The sequence below is a fragment of the Molothrus ater genome, chromosome 2, assembly GCF_012460135.2.
Source record: "Molothrus ater isolate BHLD 08-10-18 breed brown headed cowbird chromosome 2, BPBGC_Mater_1.1, whole genome shotgun sequence".
Classification (NCBI taxonomy): Eukaryota; Metazoa; Chordata; class Aves; order Passeriformes; family Icteridae; genus Molothrus; species Molothrus ater.
The window spans coordinates 41,558,231-41,575,505 of NC_050479.2; the positions used below are offsets into that span (position 1 = coordinate 41,558,231).

The window sequence follows — 17,275 nt, forward strand, 5'->3', positions numbered from 1 at the left end:
GAAATAAAAGTTTTAGCCTTCCCTTGCTTCAAATTTAATATACTCTGAGACTGTGTTAATGTTTTGCTTTTGTTCTTGTTCCTTACACTTCTGCGTGAATTAAGAACTGTGTTAATTTTGCAACAAATCAATTTTTAAATTAAGGCTGAGAAATAGTCTCAGATGCCTTTGAGAATGAGTATGCCTTCAGTACAGCTGGTTCCTTCCCATCTTCATTGTACCAGATACTGTGGCAGAGGGGCAATGCAAGGACTGCAGTTGGGGTTTTTTTCCCTGTTTTTTTTTAAGGCTGGGTAGTGAAATATTTAAAATTACCTCTGATGCATCGCAATGGTGCAAAAAAAAGGGCGCTGTCCCTCTTTTTCTTTCCATTCAGATTGCTTGAAAAATTTCAATAGCTCTTGAGAAATGAGTTTGTGGTAGAGCTGAAAGAAATGTGGACATGATCAGTGTTGCTCCTTGTAAGGTTCTGTGAGGATCAGAAAATGGAGATGGTGTTTACCCCTGGGATGGAACAATATAAAAAGACTGATGGTTGTGTGTGTGTGGTTTAATAGGTTGTCCTGAAGCTGCATGGCTTGGCATGTCCCACAGCTTCTCCAGGGAAGTGATTCTCCCCTGGCTGTAACTGGGGTTGTTCTCATCCTGTTTGTTCGTTGGCCTTGTTAGCTGCTACAAGGTGACTGGTCAGAGCTTAAAGAGCTTGTGTCTGCTCCTCTAAGTGAGGAACTCGTAGAGGCTTCAGCTCAGTTACTGCAGTGGGATGTGTGCCCAGCAACTGCAGAACCCCAGAGGTAGCAAGGACTGGTAAGAAAAATTGTCCTTTATGGAAAGTATATAATGAAGGTACTAAAACTTTGTATTGATTGTAGGGTAAAATGGTGGGGAAAGGTACCTATGCAGAGTTCCTGAAATCTGGCATCGACTTTGCTTCCCTTTTGAAAAAAGATGAGGAGGTGGTGGAACAGCTGTCAGTTCCAGGAACCCCCAACCTGAAGTCTGCCCGGAACCGAACCTTCTCGGAGTCCTCTGTCTTGTCCCAGGATTCATCCGTCCACTCACAGAAAGATGGAGCTGTGGAACAACCACCTGTGAGTGCTCAGAGGAGAGAGATGTCTTGATTCTTGTCTGGCTGGTTTTTAACTTAAATTTTGATATGGGCTTACCCTGCAGCATTGGGATTTCAGGGATTACTGAATTGCATTACCGGGTGAGAGCTCGCCTCTGGAGAACCTCCCTGGCTGTGTTTGGCTGGCAGCTCACAGCTCAGCATGGTGCTGTTCAAACCCAGCAGAGTCAGCCTGTGCAGTTCAGCATCAGCTCTGCTGAGTGCTGGGAGCATTCCTTGTGTGAGTCCAGAGGCACCACACTGTGCTTCTTTCAGCCTGTCCTCTGACAGCAGTGCTTTAAAGGTCCAGTCCCACTGTATTGGGTGTGTTTGTGCAGTGTTGAACTGAAATGAACACTTTCCCTGAATTCCTGAGCTCTGGGAAGTGCAGGTAGAAGCTGTGGCTTTATGCAAAGTCTCTGTTTGCATAGCTGGCATCAACATGCCCATAAACATACCCACATGATCTTGAGCTGGCCCTGCAGGGCTGATCCTGGGACACTGCTGCCTTGCTCTCTCCAGCCCTTTGGGTGGTGAAAACAGAAGGCTTTGTAGGGTGCCAGTGTGACTTCCAGGTGCCTCCTTATCTCTTGGCCTGCCCAATGCAAAAGCAACGCTGAAGTTTCTGTACCAGAGGTTGCCTTCAGCTGGTGTGTTTGCGTTCCCATCAATCAGTGCAGGCTCCCTGTAACCCTGCTAGGCTTGTGCCAGCACTGCATCCATGGAACAAGCATTCCCTGTATGTCCTGATGATTGTCACCCCTATGCTGTAGGTCTATATTATCTCTATTTCTTCTCTATGATGAAAGGCAGTGAGATTTAAAAAAAAAAAAACAAAAAAAACCCCAAAACAACTATGGACTTTTTAATGCATTTTTGAGGAATGGTTTTATGCTCCAAAGCAATGAACTTATATTATAATGCCCTAGTGGCAATTCCAGTCTTAAATTCTCTTAAATTTATGGAGGTGTACCAAACTTCTTAGCAGCATCAATACTGTTGAATGGGGATAGGGAGAAGTGGGAAGGTGTGGTGGCTGGAGAAACAAAAAGCGAAGATAGGCTTCTCACCTTTTATGGATGAGTAGGTTGGATTTCTCTTTTCATGACTGTCAGGTCTCATGATTCCACTCTTCTTGTACAGCCATGTCTTGTGGCAACAAAATCAACTGTTACATGTCCACTGAACTGACACTAGTTTTTATATTGCATATACTGTAAAAATTAAAAAAAAAGTCCTGATTTTATTAATTTGTATAGTTCTTTTACCTTCTTTATGCCTGTATCATTTTTCCTTCTCTGTTTTTTAGTGTCCCCCATCCATTGTTTGCTTACTATGACTTCCCATTTGTCATTTTACTTATTTTCCCTATTAACAGATGCTTTGCTTGTATTTACAAGGAGATGATTAGAATTTTATTGATAAGTTGTAAGTCTTGGGTATAGATTGGTTGATTATGGTACATACTTGTAGAAGAATATTTAATTTAAATGCTTTTCTGGGAAGTAAAGTTGCCCACATTTGCATTCTGAAAACAGAATCTTCCCTGAGTAAAAGCCTTAATTTCTGCAGCTGTTATGAGTGAATGTAGTATATGAGAAAAGAAGAACCCAGATAGTGGTCAGAGTAAATATTTCTGGCGCTATATATAGTGTTATATTTGGTGAGCCAATGCCAAATAAAATCCTTCAAGTGTTGATTTGCAGAGTAGATTTTCAGTATTGGTGCACTGAGACTAATTTTTTTTGTCATAGCTATGTAGTTCAATATTTAAAGTTTTTATATGCGTAATCACTTTATCTCCTTGTTTAATTGTTTGCTAATTTTGAACCAAGTGGCTTAGTCTGAATCTGTAACTACAAGGTTGATGGGGTTTATTCTGTGGACTTTCTTTCAGGGTGAAAATGCACTGGCTGCAGTGCCAGAGGAGAGTCGACATGAGGGAAAAATAAACTTTAAAGTTTACAGGAAATACTTCTCTGCAGGAGCAAACTACTTTGTGATTTTTATACTCTTATTATTTAATATTTTGGCACAGGTAAGTTGTTGGAAGCCACAAATAGTATTGCCTGTATTTTGTGTTTGTGAGATCTTTTTCCCCTCTATTTTTATTTTTTTTAAATACGATGTGTACTTGGTGCTGTAATGTTTAGTCTAAAATGTTTGGGTGTTCTTTAATAATTTTGTAGCGTACTCAAGTGTCAGCATGGAATTTTTGGTAGAGCATTGAGAGGTCTTGCAGTGATCCTTATTCCAACAATTTTAATACCTCACTAAGATAATTATTTTGGTGACAACATGGCGTGAAAATTATAAGCCAGTGTACTTTGTTTAGAAAGAGAAGAAAATCATAAGGTGTATAAAAGTAGGTGTTAAAAGACAGTCAGAGTGTTTCCAGTTGAGGAGGGTAAAGAGATGTACTGGGTGTGGGAGGACAGAGCCTGACAGAAGTGTTCAAAAAGCAGCTCACCTGTTGGTAAGTGCAGATTATGTGAAAAGTTTAGGTGGAGGGTCACTGTTTAGCAGAATGAGAAAGTAAGGAAGAGCATAGGCAAATATTTTGTGTGATGCAGACTGTAGCAGGTATGTAAATGAGTTTTTAAACAAAGTTATTTACAAACTTAGTGAAAGCAATGGTGAGCTGAGGAAGCTGAGTGAGGATAGCTTTCGTGAACCTTTTTTTCTGTTTCTTGCTGAGAAGGCTCAAGTTCATTTCATGGAATTCATGGAAATGAATTTTTCTTGGCTGTTAGAAAATAGTCTGTATATTTTAACATCTTACTTCTTGCTTGTCCTTGAATTGAGTCTGTTGGAAAGATAGCTAAGCAAGATCAGATCTCTGTAGTAGACTGCCCACAACTTCAAATTCACATGAACAGAAGTGTATTTTGAGATAATAACCCTGTTACATGTTTGTGGTCACCTTTTGTCACAGAAGGAAGGTGGCAGAAGGAGTTTTTCCCTCCCTCTACTCTCTCATCCTCCTTCAACCCTGTTTCTGGTAATTATCTTCTGTAAACACAAATTTCTGGACTGGTAACATCAGAAAGTTTGTTAATCAAAAAGCATTTTGGAATATCTCTTGTAGCAAATTTAGGAACTGAGAAAATGAGTTCTTTAAAGTTCAATTAACATACATTAGGAAAAGCTACTATATTTTGTTTGCTACTAAAGTGTATTGCTTTCCTTTAGCTTGCTAACATGTAAGGTAATTTAAGGTAACTTCTTTCTTTGTAGAGCACCTTCTAATGTGCTTGGCAAATTGCTGCTGGTCTTGAAAGACTGGATGGCATACTCTTCTGAATATGTGATGTTTTCCCAGAGAGCTTGAAAGAATAGCAAGGCAATTTAATTTTCTCATTTTTTTTTAATTTTGTGAGATGATTCTTGTATTTGCTTCTTTTGCTCAAGGTGGCCTATGTGCTCCAGGACTGGTGGCTTTCTTACTGGTAAGTTGGTGATAAAAAGTGGCTGGTTGTTTCTGCCTTTTCAGTCAAGTGCTGTTTGTTTAGTTGAAGAGGAATGGAACCTGCTCTAGAATAGTTCAGATCTTCCTCTGACTTCCACTTCTTTTTTTGGGGAAAAAAATTTAAACTTTATGCTAAGTGTAGACTGTAATTGCATCTATTCATGTTGTGATGCATGACAGCATCAATACATGAGATCTTTTGAACTAAAGAATTCAACTAAAGAACTGAATCTAGAAACAGCTAAATGCACTTATTTGATGATGGTTATCTTCTGTGTGCATTTCCACAGGGCAAATCATCAAGAAAAGTTGAATCTCACAACAAATGGAAATAATGGAACAAATGTGCCTGATCTAGACCTTAACTTTTATTTGGGAATTTATGCAGGTAATTGCACATGCATGCATGTGTGTATGTTTGTGTCTAAGAACTATTTATTATCTGATAATAAATTCAGAAATTCATTCAAGAAATTATTCTTGAGAGGTGCAAAGCAATGTATGAGGAAATGTGATTTCTAGCAGTAACTGAGCAATGTCTTAACAGATTAAAAGCCTTAGTCTTGTTTTCTGATTAAATAGATTGCAATAAATAAAATAAATCTGACAGAAGAAATAGGTTGAATGCAGAGTCTTTAATTGCTTTTGCTGGATTTTGTAAAATAAATCAAGAATTGAGTATCTGAAAAGTCAGTCACATTAAGGTTGGGGTTATTGTCTATATATTAGTAAGTAATTGAGCTAAATCTTCAGTCATTATATGGATGGCAAGAGGGATTAGAAATAGATCTTTGTTCTGTGCTGTTCTAAAACTTGGCATGGCTACATTTCTTCTGAAGTGCCACAGAAAAAGAACAAGCTTTTAAAAGGCATCCTAGATGGGTATGCAAAGCAGGTTGTTAAAAAACATTTCAATATATTTCAATAGGTAGCATTATGCTTCTGAATATTCAGAAAAGGGCGTTGATCCTTGCATTCAGGCATCCAAACATCTTGAAAAACTGCTCTGGGATGTAGTAAAAATTGCCACAGAAGAATCATGTGCATGCTCTCAGATTCTCCTATTTAACACTCTTAGTGATGCATGATTTTGTATGGCATGGTAATTTCTTCATGGAGATGTAAATGGTTGGTGTGAGAAAACAGGTGGAATGCCAGAGGAATATGCATTGAATGTATTCAGAAACATCTCCATGGGTGAGAGAATAGGTGCAGGATTTTTTGTTTAGTTTGTTTTCTGGAATCCACGTGATCTGAGTGGCTGACAAAAAACATTGTGTTTGGCCTGGAATGCAACAATTTAGGAGCCAGATGAACTTGGCTCTTATTTTCTCTGTGTAATGTCTTATTTCCTGAACCGTTCCAGTGGACTGCACAGTGTGATTAAATGTGGCAAATTTCACTTTCTCTAACCAGGTAGCCTAAACCACATTAGTGAAAATTTTATCCTTAAAGGAATATTTTGCTCTAGATAGCAGAACAACAAAAGCTACCTTTATATTGAAACTTTTAGCTGACTTAGTGAGATATTTGCAATTGTTGAACAGACAGCATTGACTTGTCTACACAATATTGTAAGTGGAAGTGACAAAGTTATAAAAAGGTAGTAAATTTTACAGGAAGTACTTAATAATCCAACTTACCTTTTTCTATAATCTCTTAAACAGTATAAAACAATTTAACGTTTTTATTTCTGATTATCAGTGTTTGAAAAAACAAAATTGCCCACTGTAGTAGTTCCTTCTTAGTCCTTGTTGCTTCCGTGAAACAAAGATTTTGAAGAATAAAATTGCTGCTAATAGGGAACACTGCTGGCCAGGACTGGGGTGCCAATTCCACACCTCTTCTATAAGGCAAACATGCAAAGAGCCCTTGTCTCTCTCATACTGAGGTTCTCAGCTCATGAACAGGGAAAGCAGAGACAGACCAAGTGAAGGACTTGGAAGCATGTTTTGTTTCCCTTCTCCCCAGCCATTAGGTCTGTTCCAGTCTGTTCTGGGAGGGTTGTACCAACAGCTTCCAGCTGCTTCCAGGCCTGAGTAGGGTTGTACAGAAATGTGGGGTTTCCAGGATGTGGTCCATCTCCTTGTGTTGTTCCCAGAGACTGCTGTTAGGAATGGGCTGTGCCACAGCCTCCTGCTTCATGCCTCTCCTGCTCCCTTTTTGCATGACCCAGCTTTCCTGTTTGGGTATGTGCAGTTATTCTTGGAAAAATTGTCTTCTCCTGCCTGGCCTGGAATACAGCAGCTGGGACAAGGCAAAAAAACTCTCATCCCAGCCACCATCTTTTTTCTTAAAAACAGCACCTCGCAGAATGTGAGCAATAAACTGCAAGAAGACAAATGAAATAGTGATGATACCTTTATTTACTCCCTGGGAGGATACAGAAGGAAGCATATGGGATAGCTTGACCATGTCACATAATTGAAAACCTCCCTCTTTCCCACTGTTACTATAGCTGTTCCTGAATTTTGTATGATTTTAACCTGCCCTGAGAATAGGCAAGGTTTTCTGCTGATACTTGGGGTCTAACTTCAGCATGCCTTCAAGACCTGAGGTAGCTATGCTGTTTTCTGAAGCAGAACACGTGGAGCCTGAAAGCTCTGCTAAATGTAAGGTTTAGACCTTCACTGTTCACTTTTATTGACAGGGAATTTGAGCAGCCACATTGGAGATTATGCACAGCAAACAGAGCAACAGCAATCTCATTATTTATTTCAGTTTTTGCCCTGTAGCACCCTTGTCTTGTAAGCAGAGATGTGCCCAGAAGAGAAACAAAGAGTCTGCACACCAGTTCCCTAGAAGGACTGTTTCTTCTCATGGCATAAGGAATGCATCTTACATAGTGTGAAATACACATAATTTATGTGATTTGTGTGTTTTACAAGGGGAAGAATGGCATGAGTGGTTTGGGCTGATTGGGAGTAACTCAAGGTTGTGTCTAAATAGCCATGTATATATTACTTGTTTAATACCTGCTGGCAAGTGTTGAATCTTCACCGAGACCTGTGCAAGCCACAATTATACATGGCACTGCAAAATGAATTTTTTAGTAACGCTGTTATGCAGAAAGTTTCAATATGCATTTATCTCATGGGTTAACAGACATTTCCTACATTTCTATGAAGTACCAGTTCTTTCAAACAGAAGAAGAGAAGTGGATTAAATTGATTCTGTGATAATAACTGAAGCTAGTGACAAATGTATCTGTGTTCTGCACTCAGTCTGAGTCCCCCTAGGCTTAAGTTTGGATTCTTGCTATATTATGCAGCAGTCCAGAGAATTTGGTTTTAGTGCAATTTTATTTTTAACTTTTTTTTCTTCTGAAAGATTCATATCTTTTTGCAGGCTCTGTTCATGTTTTTTTTTTATTTTTTTTATTTCAGGTTTAACAGTGGCTACAATACTATTTGGCATAATAAGAAGTCTTCTGGTGTTTCGAGTTCTTGTCAATTCTAGTCAGAATTTGCATAACAAAATGTTTCAATCCATTTTGAAAGCCCCTGTCTTGTTTTTTGACAGAAATCCTATAGGTAAGTTTATTGTAAAAAAAAAAAAAACAAACTCAATATTTAATGTATCTCCTTGATTGCACAAATTGTACCATTTCTGGACAATTACAATTCGATGGTATTTTTGCACTTCTGTTGGGTTCTTTTGCTTCTTTTACTTAGACTTTCTAAATCTAAATTTGTACCTAGACGCTTCAGATTTTACAGTGTAGTCCTTTTAATTTCAAATTCAGACTTCTTATTGTTGGTTCATCTTACTGTCTTTAAATGCAGCTTACAGAACAATGAATTAGCTGTAGCTTTGTTGTTGTATGTGGACCTGTATTTGCACTGCTGCTCTGATGCAGTTTCGCAAGGAGTCTCCCATATGCTGAATGTGTGTGAATGCATTTTGTAAAACTGTGATCCAGATCCTTATGTTCTTCAAAAGAAAGGAGAGAGAAGCTGGAGAAGAGTGAAGAGAGTGGGAAGGTGGGTGGTACTGATTGACCAGCCAAAGGTTTGTCTTTTACATGAGAACCAGAAACCTGATGGTCTTCACTCCCTTGGAAGAAAATTGACTCGTTCTCATAGCACCAGGAGGCATTTAATTGTAAGGATATATAGGGATGGCTTTATTGTTTCAGAGAAAACAATAATATTTTCAGGAAATTGATACTTATGTGGAGAAAAGGTTCATGCCCGTGATGTGATGAATGGAATGTGTACAATTTAATCTTAAAGAGCACCCCTGTAACTGCAGAAAGGTAGGGCTGTGTTACATGGCCTGCTTGTACTGTGAGTGTGTGGAAATGTAAGTTCAAGGCCACTTGAACTTACACTTCCCTTCCATAGAAGGGAAGCTCAGGAAATGGGAGCTAGTGAGAGCACATGCATGAGAAGAAATCCTAGTGCTGATGTGTCAGGTTTTCCTCTTCTCTCTTGTGTATGTGTGCGCAGCAAACGCAGTAACTTCGTTTTTGAGCAAATACAGAGTGATCTTGTAAGAATGCCCTTAAATCTGGTTCATAATAACAAACCAAGAACTAGAGAGAAAACATCAGCAACAATGTAGAGTAACACCAGTTTGCTTTGTAACACTGTGAATCTCTAATTAGCAGTGCATTGTAAAACTGACATTCTTTAAATCTGCCTGTCACTGGTATTCACACACTGTTGTGACTTAGATGTGTGTTTCTGTTAATCAACAGATATTTTATAATAGAGGATTAACTTCAAGATGCATATATTTCTTTCCCTTCATCTTTCTTTTGGGCAGGATGGCATGCAAAAGTACTGCTGTTCTAATCTCTGCATTATTTGAAAAAGGAAAAAAGAGAAGAAAAAAGATGACACATGAAACAATGTTCTCCTTCAGAATTGCAGCATTTAGCAGTTCTGAAATCTGTTTTTAATATCTGTATTTCATTGTCTGATTTACATGGGTTTTTTACTGTTTATTTTCCTTTTAGAACTTCACATGCTATTTCTTGCATTGAGGTGGGATGATTTTTTTTCCCCATCTTTTTTTTTAATATGCCTGTGAAAGACCTACTGAAAAGAAATTGAAGTTTTTAAATGTGCTTTTTTTCTAGCCTGTGATTGTAATAGCTAAACCAAACTATTAGTTATTATATCCCATATTAGCAAAGCTGATATTGCAATATCAGATCTGTCATTTAAGCATCCAGCATGTTCTCAGTGTTAGTATGAGGTCTCTAAGACCTCACCAGAAGCTGTTGCTGAACTGAATTTTGCTGTTTTATTTATGAAAAAAGAATTAGTAATTAAAAAATGCCACGGCTAGTATTTTTAACACACGGTGATCTGTGTTCCAGAGTTGAGTAGGTAACTTAAATAAACAGACATCCCAAGCTCTTGGTAGTTCTTATTGGGGAAGCAGAGTAGCGAGGAGCATCAGGGAGCCGACATTAGGAAATGGAAATGCGTGGTGAATCATGACATGTCTGTCAGCTCCCAACAGTGTAGATCCAATCAGTCCTGGTGAATAAATGAGATGACTTATTTCTAAAAAAATTGTGCTTTGTGAATCAGTTTAGGCATAAGCCCAAGATCTCTCTTTACAGAGTGCATTAGGAATATACGGGGAGGGGTAGGTTGTAAAGGGAATAGTAACTAGCATTTTATCCAGATGATAGAAGAATGTCAATGTATTTTTGGAACCTGGATTACATAGCAGAGAGAGAAAAGGAATAAAAGGACCCCTCTCTTGTCTCCCTTCCTAGCCAAAAATGTTTGTATGTACACAGATTTCTCCTTTAAATTCAGCATAGGTCTAAAAAGAATTAAATTTTACTGTATATTTTACACTGGAAGAACCTTATTAATAAATGACTGTCTCTCTCTTTCCTTCTTAAGTGTTTAGCCTAACCCTACTGAGCTGATAATCCTAAGTGACCAAAGTAAATTGTCTTACTCAGCATGCAGAAAAAATTGCCATTTATTTATGACTGAAATTCTAATTTATCAGCAGGTACCTCTACAGCATCACTTACACAGCTGTTGTGAAAGCTTGATGGGTAGTTGAACTGTTAGTATTTTGGGTTTTATTACACCTGACTTCTCTGCATTTGTTCATAGAAGTTATTTTTTTGTGTGTAGAATTTGGCTCTCTGGAAACTTCCTTTGCTCTTTTACCCATATCCCAGTAAGGGAATGACATGAATGTCAAAGTATCTGTAAAGTAGGAAGATGTGGACATTTTCTATTTCGTAGTGAATGCTGTATATATTGCTCTTCACATGTCAGTTGCAGGAATAAAAAGGGGTTGATTCCTGTGCATGTCTAGCACAAGAGGGCAGCATGATCTGTTTTATCCCAGTTGAGCATTACAGAGGCTTCTTAGAAGGATAACAAAATTCATCTGTTGTGTTTTTAGAGATGATATTTGAGGAGTAAATTTTCAACCTCTCCGCTGAGCAATAGTACTGTGGTTCCATTCAGTTGTCTTAATTGTCTGCAAGAATAGTATTTTCTCCTGATCTTTTACACAATAAGCTTTTCAGCTTCATGTAGTGCTGAGTTCAGGAACTTTTTTCCTTTTGGAAATAGTGGCCAAAAAGTCAGATAACCCTCTAGAGTCAGAAGACTCCCACCAGCGAGACCTTCTTCAGCCATTATTCCTTTTAATTTCTTTTCCAAGATGTTTGTAACACTTCAAAACAGATTTGTTATAAAGCTATGTGAAAGGGACCCGGACTTCAGCAGCAAAGACTTGATTTGGGACGTGCCTCTTTTGAAATGAATTTCTTATTGAATAGTTCAGATGATCCTACTTTTGACAAGTTTCAGGATTTCAGGATTTGATTCAAGATTATTTGCTTAGCTTGTAAATGAATTGTTCTTTTCTGGGATTTAGGGACAGAGATTAGAGAAGTGATGCTAATGTGTAACTGCATAATTTTCAGTTATGGTGGTTCTAGTGTAAATTCTGTGTAATTTTGAATTTCCTTGAATTTAGGAAGTTGAAACCTGCTTCTGCTTTGCTGATGGGTGCTGTAAGAAGGAATGGATGATATGCATTAATTTGTTCAGATAAAACAGAAATCTCTTCCCCTTCTAGAGAATCTGCCTGAAATTTAAATTGAACCAGAATCACTACAGAAGTGATTTTTCTTTTTCTTTCAGCAGCTTTTTCTTTTTTTTCCCCCAAATTGTATCTCCTCAAACTGTTGGTTCTGACAGTTATAGGAGGAAAAGAAATATTTTGGCAGACCTTGCAGCATTTCTGGTCTTCTTAGAAACGGGAAGCACTGAATTGTATGATGTTTGTCCTTGACCTGTTAAATTAACAGATTTTTTTTTTTTTTCCCCACAAATGCATTGTGGAAGCATTAAATAAACTTTGATCCCTTTGGGTACTTACCTAGACTTTGAGATTTGACCAGGTTATAGAGAGAAATACTCTTTTTTTGGTTTTGGCAGCCAGAAATGGCACGCTGAACTGATAGCTAATAGCAGCACATGAAAGCAAACTCCAAATATAAAAAGATTAAAATGTGAAAGAAAGCTGTTGTTATAATGAAGTTTGTTTTTCTTTAAGGCATAAGGATTTTAATTATAGTGTTCATAAGTCAGCTGCTGAAATGCTTATAATTTGAAGAGAAAGTTTCTTTATAGGATTAAAAGCATGTTCATCAGTGCACAAACGACTATCTGCATTTTATCTGACAGAAGTGTCAAATGGGCAATGTTGTTACAGTGTTTCAACCATATAATATTTGCAACGAATATGGTATTTCAGCAGTCTGAAAATTACAATGCTGATAATGAGGTTGTTAAATTATACTTTATCAGATGGATAGTGAAACTGCTCTAGTTAGTGTACATTAATGTATGCTTGTTCACACAAGTGATTCTGCTGAACAAGTAGCATGTTTAAACAAGAAATACTGGTCTTAAACTGTGTGATTTACAGTAGGTGGTGTTTTGGCATATCATGCAGTTAACAAGGCAAAGCTTCATGTTAAGATACTTCGTTTGTAGTCTCATTCGTCAGTGATATAAATATTCAGTAGCAATGCCAGGAAATGTATTGTATTCCTATTTGACTCAATGACTCAATTGCTTTCTTTATTTCTTTTTTTTTTTTTTTTGGAAACAAGATCTGTCCTATCTTTGTGATGCAGTTTTCAGATATATCCTTGTGGTCAAGATGAATTCTGCAGGGTTGTGAAAAACTGTACCAGCTCTTTTGACAGCTTTCATGTTCTCTTAAGCTAATACAAAAAAATGCATTGTCCTTAAAGCAGCAGAGGCTTTGTTTTTGACTCTCTGTGCCAAGCTCTAAAGGGCATTCACATGTGCACAGGTTTGTTAGTTTATGTTGAAAAAGAAGTCCCTATAGAATGGCCTTTTGTTGTAAAATAAAAACACAGATTCTCTCTTCCGTGTTGGTAATCACTTGCATTTGTTGTTATTAAGATGGCAACACAATGGGTTCCATCAATCATCAAGATCCTTAACAACCACACAACGTTGTAAATATTATGTTTGGGTGTTTGAGTGGAACAGGTCGTCACTGAAGTAGGTGTGGTAATTAAAACCTGTTAGGTTGCTACATGTGTTAAAGAAAAAACCCTTTAATGTTTTTTTCATATAACAATGGCGATATGTACTTTAAATCTTATCAGGGCGTGATTATTACATGATATTTTATGGGAGTTGCTCATTTACTGTTAGTATTATCATGGCTTTGTTAAGAGTTTAAATAGTCTTATGCTTCCATGTGTTTTATCACCATTATGATTCTGTCAAGAGCTGTATGAAGGTGATTGCTATAGGAGTAGTCTTGTAAGTCAGTAAATGGCACTCTGGAGTTATGTTTACATTTATTATCTATTAGCGTAACTCGATTCAACTCTATCCTGTTCTTTTCTGCAATAATAATTGAATGAAACTTGGCCATAAAGCGATGAGACAACCCCATTACATTTTCAGTTCACCGAGTCAGAGCTCACCCCATTTATGCCTACTATGGGAGATAAAACTAAAAGCTTTATGGAAAAGCTGTTTGTAGGAGGGGATGAGCCATTATTTGACAGGGAATTAGCGTGAAGCTTGCGCTGACAGCCACTTCCAAGTGCAGCCTCTTGCTTCCCTGGCACAAGATTCCGCGTCCCTTCGTAGGGATTTTCGATCTTCTTCATATTAAGATCGCCTGGTAGGAAAAACAGCCTGCTGTGAAACTCATTTCTGACCATATGCTGACCTGCCCAGATACTGCAAAGTTTAGTGTTTTCATTTACTGAAGCAGCTACAGAGAGAGCTGCTCTCGCCCCACCTCAGCTGAGCAAAAAGGAGGCATGGAATGTCGAGCAAGACAGGGAAGCCTAATTAAAAATACTGGCTTTAGAAGACTGCACAGAAGCTGTTCAGAGACATCCCTTTCCTGCAAGTGTAGCTGGAAAATAAAAATGAAATTTTGTTTTAGTCTTGCATAGCTGGCATGCTGTTTTGGGGAGATTTTTGGCAATGGAAAACTAAACGTTGGTTGGAGACACTTGAAAACAGAGGGAGAGACTGCTGTAATATTAATGGAAAACTGCAAGGGGCTTAAAAAGAGGGCCCAACTGAGGTGATGCAGCTACAAATAAGCTTTTAGAGATAATCCAAAATGGAGAATTTTTTTGTTCTTTTTTGTTTATTTGTTTTGATAATACTATTTTAAATATGTAACCCTTTTTTGCTATTTTTAATCTGTTTATAAATTGTGGAATGCTGCTATGACTACTGCGGAGAGTGGGAACTGGAGGTGCCACATGGATAGAATGTCCTCTCTAGCTGTTCATGGATGCCTGTTTTAGATGGGAAATGAACATCTCTGAGAAATGAGGAAAAACTTATCAAAACTCACTTCATTCAACGTTGGAACAAGGCATAAGCATTTCCAAAAATAAATTACTTTGGAGAAGAGCTGGGCAGGGATGATGAATAGCCAGGTTGTGAGACCACCTATAGGGAATGTGGGAGAGGCAGTCCAGCTCTTCTCCCCCTCTGGTTCAGTGTGAGCTTTGAACATGTGGATCCCCAACCCTGGGTGACAGCCGTGCACATCGGGCTCTTGGCTGTGCCATAGCCTTCCACTGCTGTCCCTTATGGACACACAGACACAGTTAGACCACTGTGCTGTTTGCAGAAAAACTAGCTTGCTTTGATGGGGTGTTTTGGAGTTTTTTTTGCTTAATCTGAGTAGCTGGAAATTAAAATGAAACAAACATTATCACAGTGCAAACTCATTTCATTAGCACTGTTCTGCTTTATGCTGCACAGAATTCTTTCTCCCAGACGGTCCTAGGTAATCTGCACTGCAGCATCTGGGTGAATTAATTAGTTGAGGTTTCTTTCTTTTTTCTTTTCTTTTTTTCAGATTGCCAGCATCTTGCAGATTATGCAACAAGTGAAGATTAGTTTGTGCCTGTGGTGATCTTGTAGAGTGTTTGGAAACAAAAGGCAATTCTCGATCCAAAATTAAAATTTTAGTGTAGAAAAGAATGGCTGTTGTATGTGAATCTGCCTATTTTGGCAATCCAGACTAAAGCCTGAAGAATAGAAATAACAGCAGAAGCAGAGGTATTGAATCAAACTTGACTTCAGTGTATTGTTCGGTTTAAAAAATACAAACTTAAAGTTATTTACAAATAGTACAATACAGTACAAATAGTACAGTTTACAAATAGTACAATAATTGCTTGACAGGTCTTCCACCTTGTCTTCCCCAGATAATTTTTTTTTCCTTCATCAAAACCATTAGAGACTTTGTCTGGGGCTTTTTGTTATGTATTCAGGTGAACACATATGCAGAACCTCCTTCAGGTTTTGATTTTTGATGTCATTTTCTGGAAGATAATGTTACATTTGGAGAGGGCAACATTATTCCAAGCTATATATGTTGATAGCTACCAGCCTTAAGAGAGCTTTTCAAAGTGTTCTAAAATAGCATCAAGCATATGAAGAACGTTTGTTTGTTTGTTTGTTTTATTAGGTAGTGGACAATAGTCCTGTAATTAGAGTGGTAGTATGTAATGGACATTAATTACTGCTTGTGGCTATACCGACCTTGAGGCAGGTAGCTTGAAACTGGAAACTGCACGTTCATTTTTGTTTGGGGTTTGTTTTAATGTTCATTTAAATTTGGGCTCTTGTTGAACATTTTCCTAGGTGATTCTTATTTGCATACTTAGTTGCCATAGCTTTTGATTCTGGCTTGAGCAGAATATTTAGTTGTGGTGGTCCCAAAGGGAGGTTCTAGAGTGAAGAGGTTTCTGAAAAGTCTGGATAGGCTGGGGCTGCCTTAACTATGACTCACCTAATGCTGGGTAGGAAGTTGTATTCACAGAGCCAGCAGGCAAAGCAAGGTGCTGCATGGCAGAAAGGTGGCAGAGTCTTCATTCTCAGCTGTTTGATTCAGAGTAGAGTGCCTTCTGTACTCAGGAGGTGGTTTTGGTCTTACGTTTGTCTTGCGCTGTTGTAAAAGACTTAAAAATGGCTTCTGACCTGTTTGTCTTCTAGTTGTAGGATCTCCTCATCCTTCCTCATTTACCAGTTAAAAAAGAGCATAAAGGTCACTAATATTTCTCAAATTTGAGCTTTTATCTTGTGCTGCTTGTGCAACATTTATGACATTTGAAAATTCAGAGGAAATTTAGAGTTCAGCTTTCCATAAGGTCATGGTTTCTCTGTCCACTGACATGGTTCTGGTCAGTTTTCATCCACTGTGTACTGAATTCACCCTCTGTTTTGTCCAGGAATGCTACTTTTCCTGCTCTCTTTCAAGCATAAGTCTTCAGTAGCTTGATTTAATATTGAGTCAGAGAGTGCAGAATAATCTGAAGGTGTTTGGAAATCTGAGAACGTGAAGATTTGGAACTTGGACATCCTTACTAGCAATTACAAGGAATAATAGATGGAAGAGAGATGATCTAACTCTTCCTCAGTTCTTTTTATCAGATGTGATGAGATTTCTGTGTGTGTGTGGTAAACCTCTTTTTTCTCAATGAAGTTGCTGTCTGTTTAATATGTAAATGATGCAATGCAGAATATTGCTAATTCGTGTGTAGGCAGGAAAAAACACTCTCTGTGGTAAGCTTCCCTTCAGTGGGAATACATGCTTCTTTGTCCCTGTGTGTATTCATTTCTCAGAATAATTTCATGTTCATGAGTTCGAATGTTCACAACCCAAAATAAAGAGTTTAGTTTATATTTTAGGCAAACTTCCTACATCTGTTCTTAAGATGTCATAATTAACTTCTCATACAGGAATGCTGTCCCTGCCCCATCCTTTCTAGGACATGCCAGGAGGACAGTAAGTGATTGGATGCCAGGGGCATTTGCTCATTGTGGGGTTTTTCCCCACTCTCTCCTTTTCAATGTGAATATTTAAAGCTGTAAACTTTACATTATTTTGTTTCTCTCTTCTTCTAGAGCACTTATTTTATTTTATTTTATTTATTTTTTTGGAATCTGTAATGCTTATTATTAGAGAAGAGATGTGTCTGTCTTAACTTAGAGAGTTAAGTCCCTGTGCTTAAGGATGGGTATCTAGGATTTGGAAAGTTCCACTTAGAAATTTACCCTATTTTTAACAATTTTTTAAAAGAACATATGTTTATGTAAAGGCCCATATGCTTTCCTTGAATTTGGTACAATACTTCTTTCCTTTCTCCCTTCATTCCTTAATTCCCAGAT

The 17,275-nt window shown here is 37.9% G+C and overlaps 1 protein-coding gene across 1 annotated transcript in view; it reads left to right on the plus strand.

The window, feature by feature from the left end:
* The window catches only part of ABCC4 (ATP binding cassette subfamily C member 4), a 141,311-nt gene that overhangs the window by 44,201 nt on the left and 79,835 nt on the right, over nucleotides 1–17,275 (plus strand). The window contains exons 15-19 of the mRNA XM_036388838.2: nucleotides 873–1,091; nucleotides 3,006–3,146; nucleotides 4,520–4,557; nucleotides 4,868–4,965; nucleotides 7,964–8,110. Coding sequence (XP_036244731.1) covers nucleotides 873–1,091; nucleotides 3,006–3,146; nucleotides 4,520–4,557; nucleotides 4,868–4,965; nucleotides 7,964–8,110 — 643 coding nt within the window. The remainder of the gene's footprint in view (nucleotides 1–872; nucleotides 1,092–3,005; nucleotides 3,147–4,519; nucleotides 4,558–4,867; nucleotides 4,966–7,963; nucleotides 8,111–17,275) is intronic.